Below are 24,357 nucleotides of genomic sequence, written 5' to 3' on the forward strand. Positions count from 1 at the left end.
CTAGAGACTTTCTATGGTGAGCATGTTAGAGAAAATAGCCAAACAACAATGACACAAAAGAAAACTGTGATTGTTCACTAGCAAACATAGCCAATCTCCTCAATTATAATTTCACACAATCACTTATAAAATATCTAGTTTGAAAGACGACTGGAGAGTTATGGTGAGTCTTGAGAAATTACCCTGTTTATTTCATTGAATATCTTCTATCTACATCCCAGTGTTTCTTACAATGATAAAAAGGACATTTTAAAGTTCACATTAAAGTTTGAGATAAATGTGGCTTCTGTTTTATGTAAGGTAAGCTTGAAGCCTCTGTAGGTTACTCTCCAAACCTCGAAATGAAGGAAGCAGAGATCAACAATGAATAAGGATTTCAAAGCCAAAAGACTTACTAAACTAGTTAGCTAGCATGACTAATGCATGATATTATCTTTGTCTTATACCATATTTTCTCTCATTGTTTATGAATAATCTTATACCATATTTTCTCTCATTGTTTATGAATAAGAATAATGTTACTTGCTTCACTAATTGTTTTCTGAATTAACCACACTTTGTTTGGTCTCCACTTCTTTTCTTTGGTACCCTTAAATTTAAGAGTAATGCTATTTCAATTAAAATTCTTAATGTAGGAACTAAATCAGATGATGAGTAAGGCTTTTTTTCCTAACCAAATGACAATATTGTCTACAAGCATGATCCTGAGTTTTCCCTACCATGCCTCTGTGTTTCTTTCCTGAAGAAGTTTGACTTATCTCACCATAAAACATTATGTGACTATTAATACAGTGATTTAATCAGACTTCAGGAGATGATTAAAATGCTCTAAAGATCTTAATGAAAACTTTTATTTTACCAAGGTAAGTAATAAATAAATAAACAAATAATCAATTTGGATTTGAAATTCTAAATCTAGCAGGATATATATTCTGACTGCATATATATACTTTAAGACAGCAAACAAAGTTCAGATGTTGTAAATAACAACAAAGAAAAGTATTGAAAATGTCAATTGACCATTTGGTTGTTTTGACATTTTTACATTATTTTTTTGCTATTTAAAAACATATTTAGTCATTTCTTACTTTTTTGGTAGATTTCTTGACTCACTTAGAATATTTATCAGCTTAATGTTTATAAATGACTTCACCTTGATATGATGTGGTCACATTATTTTCAAGTGTATTCACAAACATGTGAATCATGTTTGGTTTTCAAAGCTCCACCCTGAGCTTTAGAGTGTGGTAACACTGATGCTAGCTTGTTGTTCAGTTATTCTGACTTCTGCTGTGACCTTGGGTGGTATTTAACCCTAGGTGATTTCCTCATGTTTCTGTCAGAGAAACTGGGATGGAGGTGGTGCTATACATGCCATTAGAAGTAAGTGATTAGTACAAGTGCTACCAGTATCCTAGACTTCAGCACGTTGTCTCTAGAGCTATCATTTCCTACTTTTAGTCATCTCCTACTACAGCTTATTACAAATTAAAGCTGCCAAATATATGTCCCATGAATTGAATGTGCTAATTTTTCCTTGACTATTTTAGATAAAAATGTGAATCAAATTTATCCCATCCTACCTTTTCAGCTGCATGCTTCTCCATTCTACCACTCAGTAATAATGGCCTCAATACCCCTAATCTATAGACACAGAATGGCAAGTTGAATCCAAAAGCAAGGATCAACATTGTCTACAAGAGATACATCTACAAAAAAAAAAAATGAAAACATTTCCTTAAGATGAAAGATTGGAACAATATCTTCTAAAAAAATCCTCATCAGCAAGTGGAGGTAGCAATAATCATACCTGATTAAATAGATTTTATATCAAAATTGGTAAGAGGAGATGAAAAAAGACTTTTCAATTTAATAAAAAGAACTGTCCAGCAGGAAGACATAAGTATATCTATGCACCAAGTGTTGGAGTATCCAATTTTGTCAAACATTAGCTGACTTAAGAATTATACACAGATCCAAACACAGAAAGAGTTGTTAGTTTCAACATTCCAGCCTTATGATTGGATATAACTTCCAGGTAAAAATTCAACATAGATACCTCACATTGAATTGGGAGCTTATGCCAAATGGACATGAATAGCTATAGAATTCTCAACCAGAAGCTACAGAAAATATATTCATCTTGGCACTGCACAGATCATTTTCCAAATTAGAGCACATTTTGTGTCATGAAGCCAGTGTGTGTAGATTTACAAAAATTGAAATAACATAGTATATCCTGTCTGACCACAATGGAGTAAAATTAGAAACTAACAGAAAAGCTGTTTTTTCATGCATGCTTGAAAAAAAGCTTTCTCGAGATATTTTCAATAACTCTAATGAATTTATGCAACACATTTACTAAAGTATTAGTTATTTTCTTCATTCTGTGTATTTTATAGAAAATGAACACCAGATTTCTTCAATTCCTGTGTATATTCAAGTTCTTAATATTAATGATCATGCTCCTGAGTTTTCTCAATACTATGAGACTTATGTGTGCGAAAATACAGAGTCTGGCCAGGTAAGACACAAAAAAGTTACTTAAGTCTAAGCAATATATTATAGTGCCATTTATTATAAATAATATACAACAGTATATAATACTTATCGTATGTGGTTCATGCAATATATTGCACAGATTACTTTCAAGAATATATTTATTTCAATTCACATATAAGTTTGAAATAATGCCCATTATTGTATTTTGACCTGTATGTATCTCTATTTCCAGTAGAGCTTGTTTGGTGAAGGAAAAATTATTGATAGACTCTTCCCTTTATTAATACGCAGGTATCTTTTTTGTCAGTCGTGGCTTGACCTCTGGGCCTGGGCGCTGTCCCTCAGCTAAAGACTAGTGCTCTGCTACTTGAGCCACAGCACAACTTCCGGTTTTCTGAGTGGTTTATTGAAGATAAGAGTCTCTCGGACTTTACTGCCCTGGCTGGCTTTGAACCATGCTCCTTAGATCTCAGCCTCCTGAGTAGCTAGGATTACAGGCATGAGCCACCAGCACCCAGCTGCAGGGATCTTTTTTTATCTCTTCTAAAATTTTAGCTTCCAGTTTACCTAGAGATATATGAATGCTGCTACTAGGAATGTTGCTATTAACTTTTAGCTTCTCGTTATTTTGAATATTGTTCATCAGTCCTGGTGTTTTTGTGTGCTTTTTGTTAGTAAGGTGTATATCTTACAGACAACAAGTAATCTTTTCTTCAGAATCCAATTATCCCATAAATGTCTTTGTCTTGAAGGTGAACACTATTACTTTCTAGCATTGTTATTTGTTTATTATGTATTTATTATCAGTTATAGGGCTTGAACTCTGAGCCTGGATGCTATTCCTGAGCTCTTCTATTTTCTGGTATTTAATTGGATATAAGAGTCTTGTGGACTTTCCTGCCCAGGCTAGCTCTGAACTGTGATCCTCAGATCTCAGCCTTCTGACAAGGATTACTGGCTCTAGCATTGTTACTGGACAGTGTGTGCTGACTTCTGTGATTTTGTTGCTTTTATCATTTGGCTGATTCTTTGCCTTCCATTTTCATCTTAAGAGTTTAATGGAAATAAGATTTCCCGTGTTCTTTTAAAAGTCTGATATATGAAATGATAAGGAAAAATGTCTGTGAAGTTATCATTCTTGCCAGGCATCATTTAATGAGAAAGGAGGAAAACAAGATTTAATCTTCACATATGCAGACAAAATTACATTCATGGTTTTAAATGCCAAGGAAACCACAACTTTCTTGATCTTCATTTCCTTTCTTTGATATATCCTGGTCAAATTCAGAATCTCACCCTTTTATGGTGAATTCCTTTGTGTATCTGAAAGAAGGCTATGTGGCTATCTATGTTTCTCCAGATAATTAGAGGGAGAATCAACAATAATCCCCATGCTATCACATACACTAGAATTTACTAAATAAATCATTAACCATGTTATTGAGTGTAATCTATGTATAGATCTTCTTTTTACACCATATGGACTCATTTTAATAATCAAATCACCATATTTAAGAATGAAGACACAGTGTCTCCTAGATTGTCAGGATTTTTGCCACATGATTTTTAGTTTGTTCCTTTTGAAGTTAGGTTGATTTTATTTTCAAATTGCAAGATTTTTCTTCAAGTGTACTACAAGAAATAAATGTTTTACCATCTATCTTTACATGAATGAACTTTATCATGCTCTCACAAAGACAAAGTCCCATCACGATGCTTTCCTCAGAACATATCCTTGTCATAAGCAATTAGCAATACATTACTGTACATTAGAGTACTTATTACTGGTATTCACAGGAGATAGACACGTTAATGTGCTTTCAGTGCATTATACAAAGGATATTTGACAGATTCTTTATGTATATGGATTTTAACAAAGTATGTAAAATGGGTATAAAATATAATTTAGATTGATGGATATTTATTTAACTTAAGAATAATAACCAAATCAAACGGTGTTATTGAATGCCATTCATCTAATAAAGCATCTTAAAATGAAGAAAATAAGAGTAGCTTTTCAAATTGGCTTCTAATGTAATAGAGCAGCCAACTTAATGACTCTTGAAGTAACAAAATTTGAGGTAATTAGATTCTATAACAATCAATAAATCATCCCAGAAAAGCAACATTTATCTATTCCCTTTCATGTTCACATCAAATCAAAACTACCTAGATATTATACTTGAATTTGTAAATGTTTAATTTAAAATAATTTGAATTGGTGAAATTCTTCAGTTTGTTGTTGATTTTTTTAGTTTTCTCAATGTAAATTTGAATGTAGTTGAGGACAAAATATAATATTTTAAAATAATCATGAAGAATAAATAATGCATAGAATTATTTTGATAGCCTATCTTAGATTTTGTATTCATTTCAACAGAGATAAGTATGTCTTCATTGTAGGATTTTCTTAAAGATATAATCAATATAAATGATAGTTTACCAATAATTATTGGCAGCAAAAATAGTTGGCAAAATATAATGGTGGATTTATTTTAAGGTATTGGCAGTGGCTTAACTGTGCTATAATATTAGGAGAATGAAGAGATAAATCCTTCAATTTCCAAGTAAATATTATTCTCGTCCTCCAAGTAATCAACATGATGACAAAAGTATAAAGTTTTTTTCTAATATTTTGGTCTTATTGTTGAATTATGAAATATAATTCAAAGAATATTCACAGCTTTCCTGTGAGAGTTGTGTATATCCTTGCACAGTTGGTGGTTTTGCTTTCTTAATTTTATGAGTAAATTCAATAGGGTATCACAATTATTCTACTCCTTTTATTTATTTGTTCTAAGTTTTCTTTTGTTTCCTTGTTTTGTTTTGTTGCTCTAACCCACATTTCTGAAGAGGCAACTTGTTTTATAGAAAAGATCATAATTAACATCTGTTTTCTAATGCTTATTTTGGAGCATTGTAGGGATAGGTTAGTATTCTAAAAATCACAAGGGTATGTGTCTATAAGCTGAATTCAAGTATATGCAATATGGGAATATGAAATAAGAAACAACAGCAAACAAAAGTTTGGAAGATTGTCACAGTAACAAGGAATGCTTATTACTCATCACTCTTTTCAAGTTAAACAATGATCTGGATATACAGAACTCGAATCCTTTGTGTGAAAAGCAACAGCAAAACTTCTGTTCTTCCATTCCCACTTTATAAAGATTTCATCTGGATAAAATTATGTGAAGAAATGAATAGAAGACACCTTCACTAAATGTAATTTTCTTGCTACAATAGTTCTTAAGCATCAAGCTACACTTTATGATTTATTTCATGGAGTTATCCTTGTCTAAAGAGATTTGAATGAGCTTAAAGGTGTCTTTAAATTTGCAGTGCAGAGGCACAACAAAGACAATATATATTGCATAAGTTAGGCTCATATTCCCTCAGGTGCTACAGTGTGTCTAGTATGTACAAAAAGTTAAGAATTTTAGAATAAGTATTAGGTTGCTTGGATATGATATTTTGTTTTATTGGATGCATCTGGCATTGATTGTGTGCAGTAGTCACATGAGATACAACTTCAGTTTAGCTAAATGAAGTGTTTAGAAAAATCAATGTGCAGTTTTTGAAATTTTCTGCAAATCTATTGTTGTTTAAAAATACTGTTACAAAACTCAGCCACCTGGGCTTAATGGAAGTAAAACAGGAAATAAATTGTATAGAAAAATAAGAAAGCATATTTAAACTATGATCAGTAATATTATTTAGCTATATATATTAATATATTATATATAATGTACAATACATATATAACATACATATTAGTATTATATAGATATGTTTATTAATATATTAGAGAAAAACTCCTGAAAAATTTTTGGTTAAAAGAACTGCAAATTAAATATTTTCAAAATTATAAAATACACCTATCCATTTTTAAAGAAATGTTAAAAAAGATCTTGAAATTTTGATTCAAGTACCTTTACATACATCAAAGAAAATAAAATGACAAAAGTGACCATCCAAAATACTGACACAGAAACTGCTACAAATAATACTGTTCTACTAGGTCAACTGCTATTAAGAACAACGCGAATTGAGCTTTGGAAAAATAATTCATTGTAGGAATTTAAGGTCAGAATAGACACATATATGTATATGCATACATATGTACACATATACATACACATACATATATATATTTATCTATACATGTATATATGCATGTAAATGTGCATAAATACACACAAAACACATATACATGCATTTATATACATATATGTATATGTCCATACAATTGCATATATATAAATGCACACATATATAAACACATATGAGAGAGTGATGGACATCAGGAATTATATATTTAACAGAATAGTTGTATTGATTAAAATGATTGAAAAATTATAATAACCATTAATTTTAGGTAATATAACTTTGTGAAATGATTACTGAAAAGGTGTCTGTTTCTGTCCAAATCAAAATGATTGCAACACTGTTTCTTAAAATAGCCCTTTGAATATGAAATTCTAAGAAGAAGGAAAGATATGGAAAAGTAGATAGAGACAGAGACAGACACAAAGAACACAGACATTATGATCTAGATGTTCTTGGTTTATCTCTGTTCATTTATAGTAGTTTTGGCTTTTTTTCTTTATGCTGTACTGGGTTGAACTCAGAGCCTCATGATCTTCCTTGGATTTTTCACTTAAGGATGATGCTTTACCACTTGCACTACATTTGCATTTCTAGTGTGATTCATTCATTCTTTCTTTCTTTCTTTCTTTCTTTCTTTCTTTCTTTCTTTCTTTCTTTCTTTCTTTCTTTCTTACTCTTTTTTCTCTTTTTCTCTCTCCCTCCCTTCCCCCTCCCTCCCTTTCCCTCTTCCCCTTCCCCCCTCCCTCTCTCCCTCTCTCCCTCCCCTCCCTCCCTCCCTCCCTCCCTCCCTCCTTCCCTTCCTTCCTTCCTTCCTTCCTTCCTTCCTTCCTTCCTTCCTTCCTTCCTTCCTTCCTTGTTAATTGGTGGTGAGAGTCTCATGGAGTTTTCTGCCTAGACTGGTTTTAGGCTGTGATCTTAGAATCTCAGCCTCTTGATTAACCATGATTTCAGGTGTTAGTCGCCAGCATCTAGCTGCATTTTGACTTTTTAATAGCTATTTAACAATCTTTCTGAGTCCCCAAAATTATTTCATCAAAGTAATATATTTTGAAATCATTTTAGTAGAATGTATACAACATAATGAACTTATTATTATTTATAGATTATTATAGATTTATAGATTATTTATAGTGGGAAGCATTTATATTTTTAATGTGGTGCAAAGTATAAGCATCCTAGACCAAATACATATTTCATAAGATTTTAACAGCATCTTCCAATTTGTTACCTTAATGCAATTCCTACCTTTTCTTAAACATATTTGTATTGATAAGAATTGCTTATTAAGAAAATTGGAAATAGGAACTTTTTAAATAAATTTTGTATAATAATTCAGTATCAATATATTAGCTGATCATTTTATTCTTATATATAGTTTATAATCTTATTCAGCAAAGCCTTTTTACACAAAACTTAAATATGAGTTTTATTTTTATCTACTCTGCAGAGAAAGAAAGCCTCAAATGAATACTTTCTCAGAATCATAGTGTACAACAGTAAATTCTTAGACAAGTTGTCAGAAACATGGGTTTAATGAAGACCATACCTATGATTTGTGGATAGTGAATATTGCATTTATTTTCTACCAGAATAATTTGTCTAAAAATTACATTTAATAAATGAGCTCATTTGTGCCTCTTTTTTGTTATCAAAATATAGACTAAAAATGATTAACACTCGAAAAATGGCCACCTTTCCTCCCATGGCTATCTTCAAAGTCAAATCTAGTTGACAGCGCTATAAAATATCTATACTGAAACTTCTGAAACTGCCAATATTTGGTCATATTCTACTCACAAAGGATTGATTTTACTTATTTCTACTTATTTTATTATGCCATGCTCCGAATCATGCTGTGCCTATTAATTTATGATTTTTCTTCCAGAACTAACTGCCTGAAATATTAGTCTAAAAATTGCTAATTTTTTCCTGCCATAAATTTATGACATCAGTATGTTTAGTTAAGCAAATCCACATAAATCCCTCTAAAATATATCCAAATCTGCAAACATGAATTGACTTGTAATTCTAATTGAACATAGAGACAAAATCATTTTAATTTCTACATTCTAAGAAAAGCTGAAGATCCGTCATCAATGGTGTCCATATTGTAGGTGTTTTTGTTATCACAGAAATAAAGTGTGGATGTTTAAGTTTAACTTAAGACTGTTTTAGGAAGCTCATGTGTCCAATTCTTTCACGTCTGTCATTTCTATTTCTTAAAGCAGTGGAAGACAGTAAATAATGTCTTACTGGGAGATCAGTTTATGAAGCAAATGTAAGTGTGGGTGTAAGTTTGGTTTTCTCTGAGAAGAAGGTGGTGAAACCCTGCAGGTCTGATTTGCTGATACGAAGCCCATGATAACTTTACATTATTTGAATATATATACATGGTCAAAGTGTCTGCAGTTTTCTCAAGCCTTCATACACAAAAAAGAAACATTTCTAGCATCTGCACAGAGGTCTATGTTTTTTTTTTAAAAGATCCTCTTTGTCTGAAAAGCAAGAATGTATATGCCAACAAGCTAAAAATAATGTGTATGATTTATTATCAATAGTATCTCAACAAATACAGATCCAGTTCAATTACTACAAATATGTCACCTTTTTCTATGTAAATTTTAGAAAAAACCAGAAGGATGTTTCCTTGGAAATCTCATACTACATATGTACCACTTACACATGAAACTCTCTGATAAACTCAGTGATATAATCCTAAAAATTAAGTATTCTTACCTCCAGCTCTTCGGAATAAAAAATTTGTAAAGTGGCAAAGTTAAGATTCAAGCTAGCAGTCTCCTAAGCCCACCCTCTTACTCAGTCTATATTAAATCATAGGCCAATCTAAACTAAGAGTTTTATCCTGATGCAGCATTATACACTTATATTTATTATTTTGAGCATAAGCGAAAGGCAATTCCATTTCCCCTATATGATTTAGCTAACAGAATGATTATGACTTAATTGGAAATGTGCTATGAGGATAGGTATAAAATGCACAGAAATAATATACAGAGTGAGCTAATTTCAGTGTTCATCATGCATCTGGAGAAATGTATGTTCTATGAACTGTAACTTTTATCAAATTGGATCTGTCATCTTGAAACTAAGGAGAGTTTTACCGCACCCCATTTTTAAAGGCACTTTAACTCTATCAAACTCAAAACACTGATTTCCACAATCAATTTTGCTTAATTTCCAGAATTAATCACAATCTCACTATGTGATCTTGACAAGTATGTCTTCTTTTTCTGACAATAACGAGCTACTTGACTGACACATTCATGTCTTAAAATAAAATAACTAATTGAAAACGGATCCATTCATATCTGCATTGAATTCGCCGCTTTGCTTTTGTGTGATCTGAAATGCCTAATAAAACATAGATGTGCAAGACTTTTCCTATAATCTTTATGAATCAAAGGAAATCATATGCATTGCCCACTAAAGCTTTTAATGCATTATTTCTGAAAAAAATCAATTAAAAAACTCATTACTTTAGGAAATACTTTAGAAAGCCAATAACTCTGCCGCAAATTTTCTCTAAGAGCAAGGGGGAAAATTTGTGAGTTCAGCAAATCAAAACGACTGAAATTCAGATGAGGGTGAAAAATTAAGGATGATAGGGTCAGGACAAGTTTTGATATATTATAACCGTGTTTTGAGAGTGTATAATAAACTTTTCTTTCTCATTCATGCACAAGAGTGCATTAGGTATGTAATGTGACAACCCTCTGTTGACAGAATACGTGCACATAGTTTTGTTCTTAGAAAATATTTTAATGTTTTTATTAATTTGACATTATTCTCCACAATCCCTTCAATGATATTTGTTAAATTTTAATCAAAGATTTTAATCATATTGAAAAGTAATAAATGACAGTGATCATTTACATGATTTAAAAAAAAATCTATACCTTTGTTTCTAGATAATTCAGACACTCAGTGCCATAGATAGAGATGAATCTCTGGAAGATCACCATTTTTATTTTAACCTATCCACAGAAGACACAAGCAACTCTAGTTTTACACTTATAGATAATCAAGGTAATATCATTCACTACTAACTGTCTCTTCAATCTGTTCTTTATAAACTGAGTTTGGTTTCAAGATAATCTGTGGCATGTAGTTCTATATTTGTGCAACATGATATTGTTGATGAGTGTATGAAAAGAATGAATATCCCATGGAAAATGTGTTTCAAGTTGCAGGAAGATTGAATTAGAAGAAATGTTTGAAGTCATCTGTAGCTCTTAGCTGTTGTAGGGACTGATTGGTCCTGTAAATGTAATGTAGCTCTCTCTCCATGTCCTTCTACATCGCCTTTAACGTCCTCTTAAATCTGTGTCTTAGGATAAGAACTGTTTGATTGGTTTTCAGATATCTAGAGTCTCAATTAATTTCCGTAAAGATATAAAATTAGATTGTCTAATTTCTTATTGTGAGAAAAACTTGCATCATTTAAAGAATGCAATATTTTGACAAATTTTGTGTGGTGAGGTACAATTTCATCAGTCTCTTGCAGGAGTGGGTTAACTATACAGAGCCACTCTGATTTGTTTCAGGAAGATATTTTTGGATCTAGTATGGATTTTAATTTTAATTTTCTTTTTAATCAATATTCTATTAATTACTCAAATATCTGTCACCTACCACCTGGTGTTCTTCTTTACAATTGATATTGAGTTCTGAACTTGAGATCATTCGTGAGAGCATAAGGACACATATTTCTCTTCATTTAATTCTAAACTCCCTTATGAAGATAATACCCATATATAGGGTAAAACATTTTTACAAATCAATATTAAATATATATTTATATTTATAATCTATATATTGTAGATTATATATTTTACATTAATATTGACTAAGTTACTGAGGCAAAATAGCTATACTGAAATATAGAGAAAAAAATGTTTGAATTAATGTTGGAGTAAGAATTATTTAATAAAACAGATGAGCAATTTGAATTGTTTCTTTTTCCTTTTAAATCTACATTGTGATTACATTTACCTGGATCTTTATGGACTTCACTAGTATCATGTTTTTAAACAATGACTTTAGGAATGTTCTAAGTACATCTGCACCTCAAAAGCTTGAGTTTCCTACCACTTTAGAGTTGCTGTCTTCTGTAATTTGTCTGATGGCTTTATAACATATTGGGATGGAGAGTTAAAATGTTTAATCTGACAAAGAAAATCAGGAAAAAAATCTAGTTTTTAGTCACAAGAAGTTACACACAAAAAGATCATTAGATAAGTTTGTGATTTAGGGAAGAACTATTTTTGCATAATACTTTGCATTATGTTCATGTTTATCAATATTCTGAATGGCCTCTCTACATGAATAAAAGAAAAGACATTCAAGCCCCACGACCGACCAAAAAAAAAAAAAAAGAAAAAAAAAGAAAAGACAGATCTTTCAAAAGTCTCCACCTATTAAATAGAAAACAAATAATTAATTACAAAATGAATAATGTTAAATTCACTGAAATTTTCTAGCATCATCATTATTATTATTTAAATTATGTTTTTCTATTATAGAACAGTAGTTGAGATTATTTGCTATTATCCTTATAACTGAAAATCTTTTGCATTTCCAGCATCTGTGGAATTAATTCTTTCTTAGTGTTAGAAAAAGCAGTTAGGTGTGATTTATCAAGGTAATACTGAAATAAAAAGTTCAATGTTAGTATGTATTGTAAAGAGTAATGTTTATTATAAAACTTAGCTCATATGTTGGACAAAGATAATGTCTATATTTATCAAAGACATTTTGGAACTGATTCAAATAATTTGTCTAAGCAAAACATGAGAATTTGTACCATGCTAATGCAATAATGATTCAGGGGTAGATGCTTTAGTTTTATTTTCGTCAGAAATACTTTGTTTAAACTTAGATGGTCATTTCTACTATTGCCTCTAGTATGTAGTATACATAAATTTAGTTTATATTGCTGAAAATTTATGAATATGATTTTTATTTTAGATAACACAGCTGTAATTTTGACTAATAGACCCGGCTTTAGCCTTCAAGAAGGCTCTGTTTTCTACTTGACCATCTTAATTGCGGACAATGGAATTCCATCACTCACAAGTACAAACACCCTGACCATAACTCTCTGTGACTGCCACACCACTGGGGGTGCTCGGGACTGTGCTGAGCAGACACTGCTGCTTGCGCTGGGATTCAGGACAGAAGTAATCATAGCTATCCTGCTCTGTGCTGTGGTAATGTTTGGTAAGTAATGCTGAATTTGGAAACGAAGATGATGAATATGTATGTAAAGGAGATCATCCTATGATAGCAATGATCTGAGTGTCTAGAGGTGTTTGGTCTTCTAAATGTACTGTAAATCTTAACCCAATGAGTCAGAAAAATGAACTGAATGGATAAATAATTCTTTGAATCTGAAAATCAGGGATTCTATCTTTGAGAATGTTGATGAATGCTCTTGACCTGTTGCCTTGTGATAAATATGAAAGATTTAGGAGTTCAGATTAGACCTATAATCTTTTGTGGATCCCTTCCTGTGCCAAGGATATGATACTAAGTTCTTTGTAGATCATATGCAATTTACTCCTTAGAACAACCTGATGAAGTAGCCATGATTCTCTCTTGCACTGTGTAGAGGAACAGGTAGAGTCCTACCCAAAGTAGATTGTTTACACGGAAAAACTGATGGCCATGGAGTCATGTACATTATCAAGTGATATGCAGCCCGTGAGTAGCTGAGATTCCATCACTAAGGCAAGCCACGCTGCCATACTATACTGCAGGGACCAGAGCCTCACCCCCACCCCAAGAACAGTGCTCTCCAAAGACAGCAAAGTATACCCTTACCACGGTGACATTATAGGCCTTTGTTGCACAGTATAATTGCCATGTTGGATAACAGGTCTCTCAAATTCATTTCTAATGTTGACCTGAACCTTTAGATATATTACCTTATGACCTCACCACCTCCACATGTTAGTAGCCCCATTCTCTTCTGCAATAATAAGAGTTTGAAGATAAATGTGAATTGTACAGTACTTTTCTTTCTTTCCTTACTCACATGACTTAACAGTATGGTCTCCAGTATCATCTGTGTTGTCAAAAATGAAGGACTTTCTTCCTGTTTCCTTTTCTTTTTTTGGTTGTGTGCTTGAGCTCTGGGCCTGGATGCTGTCCTTCAGCTCTTCAATTCAAGGCAAGCATTCTATCACTTGAGCCACAATGCCACTTCTGTTTTTCTGGTGGTTTATTGGAGATAAGAGTCTTACAGCCTTTCCTGCCCAGGGTGGCTTTGAACTGCAATTCTCAGGATTTTCTTCATTTCTTAAGGATGAATAATATTCCACTATATACATCTACCACATTTGCTTATCTGTTTCTAAAGTAATGCTTAGATTCACTTCATACCTTGGGTATTTTGAACCTTGCTGTAATGAGCATGGGAATATATTTACATGTCAGTTTAATTTATAATTAATGAAAGGAGTGGCTATGTTAGGTGGCTTGAATATTCATTCCATAAGAAACATATATATATATATATATATATATATGTAAATTAGAACATTGTGTGGTATAACATGAGAATTTGATATTTGAAAGAAACTCTTGGTAAAATAGTAATATAAATGTTAGATATGAAGAATGTAAATTAGAATCTTCTTCAATTAAGAACCTGAGAAGGAAGAAATCTCAGTACACTTTGCCCACTTTATTTTCTCATTTATTCTCTTTGTTTTCATGAATAGGTGACAATCATTTTACAGATAAAGCAATTTAACTATAAAATGTCTTAGTCTTTAAAAGCTATAAATGACTCATCCATCTTAAACGTTTCCCTTTTTTTCACACCAACATCCACACTTTATGCACAGTATTTTCTGCTCTTGTAATTCTGCACCTACAGACAGTGATGTTTATATGTTGAGCGCCTCAGTTTCAGCTCCTGATCTGAAATTCTAAATTGCCCTCTGGAGTTGACAGGCCGCTCAGGACTTGCTCTGCCTCCCTGTCTTCATCCTTGTTGAAGATTCAGAGCCAGCCCTTCACTTTTCTCCATCCAACAGCAACAATTTTTGGACCCAGAATCAATTTTTTCTAATTATATTTATTCATAAAACTTAATTAAGGCTATATCTTTAGATAGGAAAAACAAATAGTAGTAAAAACATACTTCTATTCAATATTCAATGGCTAAATTACTTTCATTAATAGAACTAAACCAAATGCATCAACAGCTTCATAGTTTAAAAAATACATGAGAAATATTTGTTGTTTAAGGATGTGGGCCAGGAAATGGGGGTTTAGCTCAAAGGAAGAGTACTAGTCTGGTAAGTGCAGAACCTTGAGATCAGTCTTCTATATAAAAGAAATAAGGCAGAAGTATGGAAAAACTAATAGCAATTTTCTTTGAAGATTTCATAAATACTCTAATGTATATTGGACAGTTATTTCACAGATCTCTTCCTAATTCAACCTTATATAGTACCTAAATTTGAACATGATGGGCTGATGTTTGTAAAGACCATTATTTCAATATTTTTCATGTAGGGTATTTTTTAAATGTTTTAGCATTTTTATTTAGCATCTGTAGTATTTGTAATTGGCAGATAATTGAATGCATATTGAGGCTAAAACATAATGTTTCATACTTGTATGCATTGTGGGATGATAAAAACAGAAACATTAACATTCATTCTTTCAATTATTTATCTTGTCTTTGTGTTGAAGTTATATAAAGTTCTTTTAGCTATTTCACCATGTAAAATACATTATTCTTAGCTACAGTCACCTTGCTGTGCAAAAAGAACCCAGAATTTCTTCCTCCTCGCTATCTGGCAGGTACTCTTTGAACAACATCTCCTCTTCCTCTGGTTACCCACTTTCCATCTGTACTTGAATAAGGTTTCATCTGTGTCCACCAGTGATATTTACTGTATATTTCTTCTTCACTGACTCAATTTCTTTACCTACTATCTGTCCGTTTAATTCTAATTTCTCCTTAGAGTATTATATTTATTAGGAGTTAGCTAAGTTTTCCTGGTGTGCCCAGTTCCTTGCTCCAAACTTACACAACTCTTGTGTAAGTCTTTTCTCTGCTTCTGGTTGTAATGATTCCTAAATTTATCTATTTGTATTTGGTTCCACCTGGTTCTTTTGTGATTTTAATATCGTTTCACATCTTGTTTCACATCTCGTTTCAAAAATTACTGTAAAATGCTCAACAGCTCCATAAAATCTGAGGTTGAGTATGGATTGGGCTATTTGCACATAAAAACACTCACACAAAGATATATACAGACACACACACTTATTTTCTTAATTAAAAATGTGCTGAAAGTGTTCCATCTGTGTACATTTTAAAAATTGTCTTAAGTAATAAATATTGATTCCACACAAATCAGTATTATGATTTAAATAGATGACACCTTGGCATTGCTGAAATTGATGTGATATCACAGAAGACTGGTTCTGAATTAATTTTCTGGTGCTGAATATGAGCTTTCACTTCCGCAGCTGTATCTTTTTGATGCTGTGATTTAACTTCTCCATGCTCCATTTTTCACACCTTTAATAGGACACGATAACGCACGGGTTTCACAGGAATCAAATCAATAAATACATGTAACGTTTTCGAAAAATTTTCCTATTTATGTTGCAGACAAGGCCCACGAACGTAGGACATATGTCTCCCAGAGACATCTGCTGCAATGAGGACTATTACAGGATTTCTTTCCGAACTTCGGTTAATACGGGTCATTGGCCACTGTGATTGCCAAATGTAATCCAATGGGAACATATCCCATTATTCTTACCTGGTTCTCCATCAATATCGGAGGAAAAAAAGATGAACCAGATCTTGAATTTTAAGCTGATCAGACATCACTCTGGGTTTTTATGGTGTTAGCCCTAAACCGTTTGCCCACGGGTCGCGCTGCCTCTTCCCTCATTTTGCCCATCTTTCCGGGTACTGTCCAGTCCGGGCTCGGGAAGCTGGGAGCTGGGATCCGGTGCTGGGATCCGGTGCTGCGCAGTGGAGAGCCTGCCTCGCCCACTGACTCCGGCCCCGTGTGCTCTCTCCCGCAGGCGTGATCCTTCTGATGCTGGCGCTGAGACAGCGAAGGAAGCCCACTCTGTTCCCCGAGAAGGAGGAGGACTTCAGGGAGAACATATTCCAATACGACGACGAAGGGGGCGGCGAGGAGGACACGGAGGCCTTCGACGTGGTGGAGCTGGGGAGCAGCGCCGGCGCGCGGGACACACCGGCCAGCCGCGCGTGCTCCGGGGCGCAGGGCCGGCGCCGCGGCCGCAGCCGGGGCCGCTGCTCCCTGCAGGCGGGCCCCGACGGCGCGGTCCTCGGGGCCTTCATCCGGGACAAGCTGGCGGAGGCCGACGCCGACCCCTGCGCGCCGCCCTTCGACGCCCTGCAGACCTTTGCCTTCGAGGGGACCGGGTCCCCCGCCGGCTCCCTGAGCTCCCTGGGCTCGGCCACCCCTGACCAGGAGGACGGTTTCGATGACCTCCAGGAGCTGGGGCCTCGCTTTCAAAGGCTGGCCAGCCTGTTGGGCTCCACGGGGCCGTGGAGCCACTGAAACTCCCGACGGCTAGCCAGCGAGCCGTGGAGGAGGCGCGCTGCTGGCGCGGGGCGGGGCGCTGCCCTGCCCCACGGTGATCCCCAGCTGGGCAGGCCGGAATCTCCAGTCCTCCCAGACCACAGCACCTTCTCGAATCATCTGAAGTGGAACCTGCGAGGAAGGCATGGCCTGGGGCCATCCGAAGGTGACTTCATTCACCCAAACTTTGATCTTTGGCAAAGCCAAGGGCAGTGCCTACGGTGGTAAATCCACGGTTCTACACGGAGATGGACGTGAGCCTCTTGGAGAAGGAGGGGGGGGGGGGTTGCATAAAGATGATTAACATATATATATTATTTTATGGTAACGATGCTGTTCAGAGGGGTTACAGTTATCTGAGTCAGGGAAGGGGTACATTTCTTGGCAAGGGGTCTTGGGTCATATGTATATATATATTTATATATATATATGCATATATATATATGATCTTTACCAAGACCACTCCTTAAAACTAACCTCAAGTTTGTATAGATATTGAATGCATCTGAATAAATCAGAGTTATATATTATACATTTGCACTGTTTTGTATAGTATTGTTTGATCCAAGAGAGGAGAGTAAAATGTGCTGAGATTGTTTGCTAAGTTATTTTCATATGTGACCCCAAATACTTACTTTTCATATCGACATAAAATTGTAAATCTCATAGAAATGAAATGAGCCGGACGCCGGTGGCTCACGCCTGTAATCCTAGCTACTCAGGACGTTGAGATCTGAGGAACACAGTTCAAAGCCAGTCCAGACAGGAAATTCCAAGAGACGCTTATCTCCAATAAACCACTGAGAAAGCCAGAGGTGGTGCTGTAGCTCAAGTGTTTGAGCAAGCACTCGGATTGAGCTGAAGAGCTGAGCGACAGCACCCAGGCCCAGAATTCAAGCCCCACTATCGACAAAATAAAAGAAAAAAAAAAAGGTATATGAAATGAGTCTGGGTTTAAATTTTAATTAGAATTGATCTTAAATATTGTGTTCAAGTACACAGACTTAATATTCATATACATAAAGCATGGTAGGAATCTCAAATTTTCTTTTTCCTTGTAAGAGCTTAGAATATGGGTAATCTTCAGTGTCTTTTTAATTATTGAATATTAAATGAGTTACAATAGTTGCTTATTACATGTTAAAGGGAGGAAATGCTAGACTCTTTGGGTATAGAGCTTTAACACACATCTTAATTTTATTTGATCTCTTGAGAGTAATCTTTAATCCAAGTTTTATAATCTGAATATAAAATAAAGTATGAAAGCTCTGTATTTATAGCCTCACCTTGTAATCTGTAACATGAAGTCTAGACGCTAGTGGTGGTAGCTCAATGATGGAATAGTTTCCCACCATGCCCATGACTGAGGATTTGATCCTAGCACTAAAATAAATAAGATAAATATATCGACCAGCTAATTATTAAACGAGGCCCACTATTACTATTTTGCATTATTACAATTGAGAATAATCAATAAGGCATGCACTATCAATAGTATAGGCTGTACATGGCAAATGTAAGTCTCAGGAAGTAGTAACGCGACATCATTGTAACAGTTCACCTTCCATTGTGAGTGCAGGAAAGCCTTTCTTACCTAGCTTGGAGTGGTTCCAATGGCTTCAAAGCAATTTTGAAGTACGTTTCAACTGTTGACCTGACACACACACCACAAATTCTCCTGTCCTGTTATTTCTGCCATCTTTCCTTCCTTCCTCCTTCTCTGTTCATTTCCTCTTGCAATTCTATGTTTTATCCTGAAACAATCTCCTCTCTAACTCTTTTACTTTTATTATCTTACTTTTTTTCAGCTGTGATGGTCTGGAACCTCTTTTCTAAGAAAGACCTCTTCTGCCACAATCCTGCCATTGTTTTGTCTCTCATTTCCCTTTTGGGATACTATAATTAATACATTATACTCAAAATAGTAAATCTAGTATAACATGTACTTGTTGTTATGTTTCTCATAATGTAAATCTAGCAAGGGCAGGATTTGGGTAACATTGCTCCATTATATCTGCCTAAGTGAATATAATATTGAGCCCAAATCTATTTAATTTGGACAATTGGAGATGCCCTTACGATTTTCATTGTATATTAATATAGAATGCCAATCTGGAATAATTGTATTCAAAAATAGATAAATACAGGGTAGTTATTTGTTCATTTTTTTTAGGATGCATCTAAAAGACAATTTTTCATAAAATGCAGCCAGTTTTGCTCATTTTTCAACTACTGGAGAAAGTTATCACTATTTCTACATTATTTTAGGTGTGGATAGTAGAAAATGTTTAAATAAGACCTAATAGTGGATCACATAGAAACATTTTCAAATGTGTTAATATCTAGTATGTAAGAGCCCCAGTTCTAATTTTATATAAAAAATAAAAACTCAGATGCAAAGCAGGGTATTCTTAGCTTCTGTGAGAAAACAAAAAGCTAATTCCTGAACTTTTTCCTATGTTCTGTATCTTCTTTATTTGAGGGCACATTGCCATATGTTTCTCTAAAATTACATTTTTACTTTCTCTTCTCCTCATATCTGAACCAGTCTTAGGCTCAAGTATATTCCAGGCAATTGTCCAGCTCAAACAACACCTCACTTTTTGGAAATTCAATCTTGTCTCACATGACCTTTGTGTTATTCTCTGTAAGGCTAATTACCTATTTTTATCTCTTCTGAAAATTCCCACATATTTGTATTTGAAATATTAAAAATACATTGACAAGATCTGACCTAATTATTTGAAAATGTTTCAAAGTTTATTCGGAAGTAAAATTAATATTTTATGATAATCATTTATTCATAATAATTCATCATTGTAGCACACCACTAAAACAATATGTCCTGTTACACAGTATAATCTTTCCATGTTTATCAGAATACCTTTTTATTACAAATGAACTTATTGCCTAGAGTATTCCAAAGAATATATGTGAATTCTGAAATCATTAATGTTTTGAGGCTTGGATTTACACATCCCAAGTATTAAGCAAACGATAACTTCACAAAGATTAATGAATAAATATTAGTGATTAATAAATATTATGACACAAGTAATAATTGTAGTATCATGCAATAACCTACAAACTCAGTATATTTATTTAGTAATCACATTTAATTTTTGTTTATTTTCTGAAGTGATAATACTTTAACAAAAGGAAGATGGAAAAATCATTGTGTCTAGTTTTCACATAATTTTGGATCATGAATAATCATGAGAAAATAAGTTAAGACAAAAGTATAGAACAAACCCATTAACTTCCCATGGGAGAATCCAGACCCTACCACATATATGCAATACTCTGCTACTGACTTCTCCTTCCTTCCCCCATACATCCTCACCTAGATATAAGAATCCCTTGTTATTAAGTAATAATCTGTGAGACCATTGAGTTCCAAGACTCACAGAATAAACAAATCATTTTTCCTTAAGTTAAGTAAAACCTGTTACTTATGTTAACTATGCAAATTTGCATAAAGACCTAATTTCTTAAGTTATTGGACAATAATTTGTGCCCTGAAACCTAAGGCAGATAAAATGTGCACTATACACCCTGAAGTGTGCCAGTCTGGAATTTGGACTCCCGAGCTGTCTAACATAGGAAGTACAGCCCTTCTTGATGAATAAAGACACAGCAGCTCACACACTGCAGACTCCAAATTTCAAGGTCATAGCCACTATTTCAATTGAGAGCCAGGTGAAATCTTTTGGTTCCACAGACACATCTTTCTTTCCACAAGAATAGAAAAGAGAGAAAGAGAAAAAGACTCACATACATATATCACTGTGTAAAACTGAGTAATTCTGTATTAGGATGGATAATATCAACTAACATGTAGAGAACTCTTTTATACAATTACTTATATTAACTAACATGTAGAGAGCTCTTTTATACAACTACTTAAAGATAATAAAATATTCAGAAAAAGAAATATAAAAGAATTTTTTCTATAGTGCCTGATATGTGAACATCACATTAATAGATTAGAGAAAATCTATCTTTCTACAGAGAAAGACCAAAGGAAATTTGAGCTGTATTATGAATATAAATAAATCTTAAAAGAAACTGCTCAATAAATAAGTGGGCTAAAGACTTAAAGAGAAACTTCTCTGAATAGGAAAGAAGGATGGCCAATAGATACATGAAGAAATGCTCAACATCCCTAGCCATAAAAGAAATGCAAATCAAAACAACATTGAAATGCCACCTCACCCCAGTTAGAATGGGTATAATAAAGAACTCTAATAACAACAGATGGTGGAGGGGATGTGGACAAAAGGGAAGCCTACTGCATTGTTGGTGGGAGTGTAAACTTGTTCAACCACTTTGGAAAGTAGTGTGGAGGTTCCTCAAAAGACTCCACATAGAGTTCCCCTATGAGCCAGCAATCCCATTTTTGGGCATTTACCCAAATGATCACAAACAAGACCATACTAAAGCTACCAGCACAACTATATTTATTGCAGAATTAAGATCTGGAACCAACCCAGATGCCCCTCAGTAGATGAATGGATCAAGAAAATGTGGTATATATACACAATGGCTCCATCAGAAAGAATGACATTGCCGCATTTGTTAAGGAATGGAAAGACTTGGAAAAAATTATATTGTGAAGTAAGCCAGACCCCAAGAAACATAAGTCCCATGGTTTCCCTTATTTGCAGTAACTAGTATATGTCTGAGACAAGCAGAAACAGTCAGATAAGTTGATGTTAGGTGAAATGAACCCCAAGATAAGGACTCAATGTTTTTTTTTCTTGCTATTTTTCTAATATATTTATAAGATGATTTCTTTGTTGCTTTGTATGCCCCTCCCCCACATTATAACCCCTGCTTTCACTGCATTTAATGTTTGTATAACTTGTGGAGGGGAAGGGGAAAAACAAATTGTTTAAATAGGGATACAGGTGTACTCATTGCAACAATGAGATGTACAAGATGTTATGTCGAAAAATGAACTTTACAACTTTGGCGCATGGTAGGGGGGCAGGGTGTACAGGTTAGGGGGGATGGGAAGGGGAAACAAAGGAGGAGGCAACGATGTTTGATAAGAAATGTACTCATTAAAGTTGTAAAGTTCGTTTTTGACATAACGGCGTGTACATCTCATGGTTGCAATGGGTCCACCTGTATCTCTATTTAAACAATTTACAACATTGGTGAGTGGGAGGGGGGAAGGGAGGTTTGGGTGGGGGGGTGGGGGAGGATGGGAAGGGATGGGAAGGGGAAACAAAGGAGGAGGCTACAATGCTTGATAAGAAATGTACTCACTATCTTGCTCATGTTAATTGTAACCCCTCTGTATGGTATTTTCACAATAAAAAAAAACTGGATTGCTAAAATTGAATTTTTGAAACTTTTTGGAAGGTAATGGACTGAAATAAAATACCTTGTACAAATGTAGAACAGCATCTTAAATGCCTTATGTGTCTTCTCTATACTCTGTAAATGCTGGGTGAATTCTGAAATGTAACAATGTGATCCTTTGTCATGGTTAGGCTCTCCTCAGAAGCTAGTCTTCAAAGAAGTTTCAGACACACAGTTTCAATGTTTTTATGTGCTAAAGAACAAAGAAACTTATAAATATGTTAGAAACAATAGCAAGAAAGAAAAACCACTCGAATCCTTATGTTGGGGTTCATTTCACTTAACATCAACTTATCTGACCTTTTCTGCTTGTCTCAGACATATACTAGCTATTGCAAATAAGGGAAACCATGGGACCTATGTTTCTTTGGGCCTGGCTTACTTCACTTAATATAATTTTTTACTAGGTCTTTCCATATCCTAACAAATGAGGCAATGTGATTCTTTCTGATGGAGGCATAGAATTCCATTGTGTATAACCCCTGTTTTCACTGTATTTGATGTTGGTATAACTTGTGGAGGGGAAGGGAGAAAACAGATCGTTTAAATAGGGATACAGGTGGATCCATTGCAACAATGAAATGTCCAAGATGCTATGTCATGTCGAAAAACGAACTTTACAACTTTGACGGGGGGGGGGGGAACGATGGGAGTGGGGATGGGGGGGTGAGATGGGAGGGCAGAGATGGGAAGTGGAAACAAAGGAGGAGGCAACAGGCTTGATAAGAAATGTATTCATGGGGCTGGGAAGGTGGCTCAGTGGTAGAGTGCTTGCCTTGCATGCCTGAGGCCCTGGGTTCGACCCCTCAGCACCACATAAAGAAAAAGTAAAAAGCCAGAAGTGGCGCTGTGGCTCAAGTGGTAGAGCACTAGCCTTGAGCTGAAGAGCTGAGGGACAGCACCCAGGCCCAGAGTTCAGGCCCCACAACTGGACCCAAAAAAAAGAACAAAAAAAAAGAAATATATTAATTACCTTGCTCATGTAATTGTACCCCTCTGTACGGTATTTTCAAACATACACATAAAGAACAAAGAAACTCAGGTAAAAGTATAAAAGTCCACACCATATTTCCCCATTGTCTTTTGTAATTAAAATTATGCGTAGTTAAGAGACATAGAGTAAGAAAATATTGAGGAAAGGGAGTTGGCCTAGCTCTGTATTTTCCTAGAAAATTGGAAGGTATTCCCGCCAAGTGGCACATTGCAGTGAGCTCCCATGACATCAAAATGTAAATAACTGGAGTCAAGCTGACTCCTCCATGTTGAGAGAGATGTCGGACCCACCCATGTTAACTAAGGGAGCCATTATGCAGACAGTGATGCTGGATGCCTGTGACACCTTACCTGGATTGAGGCATGCCCAGACAGTTGGTAAAATGATGTCTCTGCCTGGATGTATGTGGGGTAGGCCCCATCATCATGGGAGCACATATTGCCAAAGGCAATCCACCTTCATCAATCCAATACACCAAGGGCCAGAGCAACAAGGTGGTGAAGGTTAGAGTCGTTTTTTCACTTCTTCAGCTAGCATATTACTCACCTTTTCTGGGACCCATTCCAATGCTCCTCACCATATCGCACATGCTAATTTCGGTTTTTATGACTTGCTGAAGTCCAGTTCAAGATTTCCTGGCTTCCTAGCTGGCAATGTATCTGTAGATACATTGAAAATGTATCTGTAGATGGTAGATATGTGTACCATTGGTTTCTGTGCACAACTCTGGCTATATAGCCAATTGTTTTGTGAGTAAAGAAACATGTTCTT

At 34.8% G+C, this 24,357-nt stretch overlaps 1 protein-coding gene across 1 annotated transcript in view; it reads left to right on the forward strand.

Moving 5' to 3' along the window:
• Positions 1–22,383, forward strand: part of Cdh19 (cadherin 19) — a 58,920-nt gene extending 36,537 nt beyond the window's left edge. Inside the window, exons 9-12 of the mRNA XM_070028985.1 lie at positions 2,403–2,524; positions 10,542–10,659; positions 12,601–12,852; positions 16,696–22,383. Coding sequence (XP_069885086.1) covers positions 2,403–2,524; positions 10,542–10,659; positions 12,601–12,852; positions 16,696–17,201 — 998 coding nt within the window. The 3' untranslated portion in view covers positions 17,202–22,383. The remainder of the gene's footprint in view (positions 1–2,402; positions 2,525–10,541; positions 10,660–12,600; positions 12,853–16,695) is intronic.
• The last annotated feature ends 1,974 nt before the right edge of the window (positions 22,384–24,357 follow it).

The sequence above is a fragment of the Dipodomys merriami genome, unplaced genomic scaffold (genome assembly GCF_024711535.1).
Source record: "Dipodomys merriami isolate MVZ:Mamm:240054 unplaced genomic scaffold, mDipMer1.0.p SCAF_2, whole genome shotgun sequence".
In the NCBI taxonomy this organism is placed as follows: Eukaryota; Metazoa; Chordata; class Mammalia; order Rodentia; family Heteromyidae; genus Dipodomys; species Dipodomys merriami.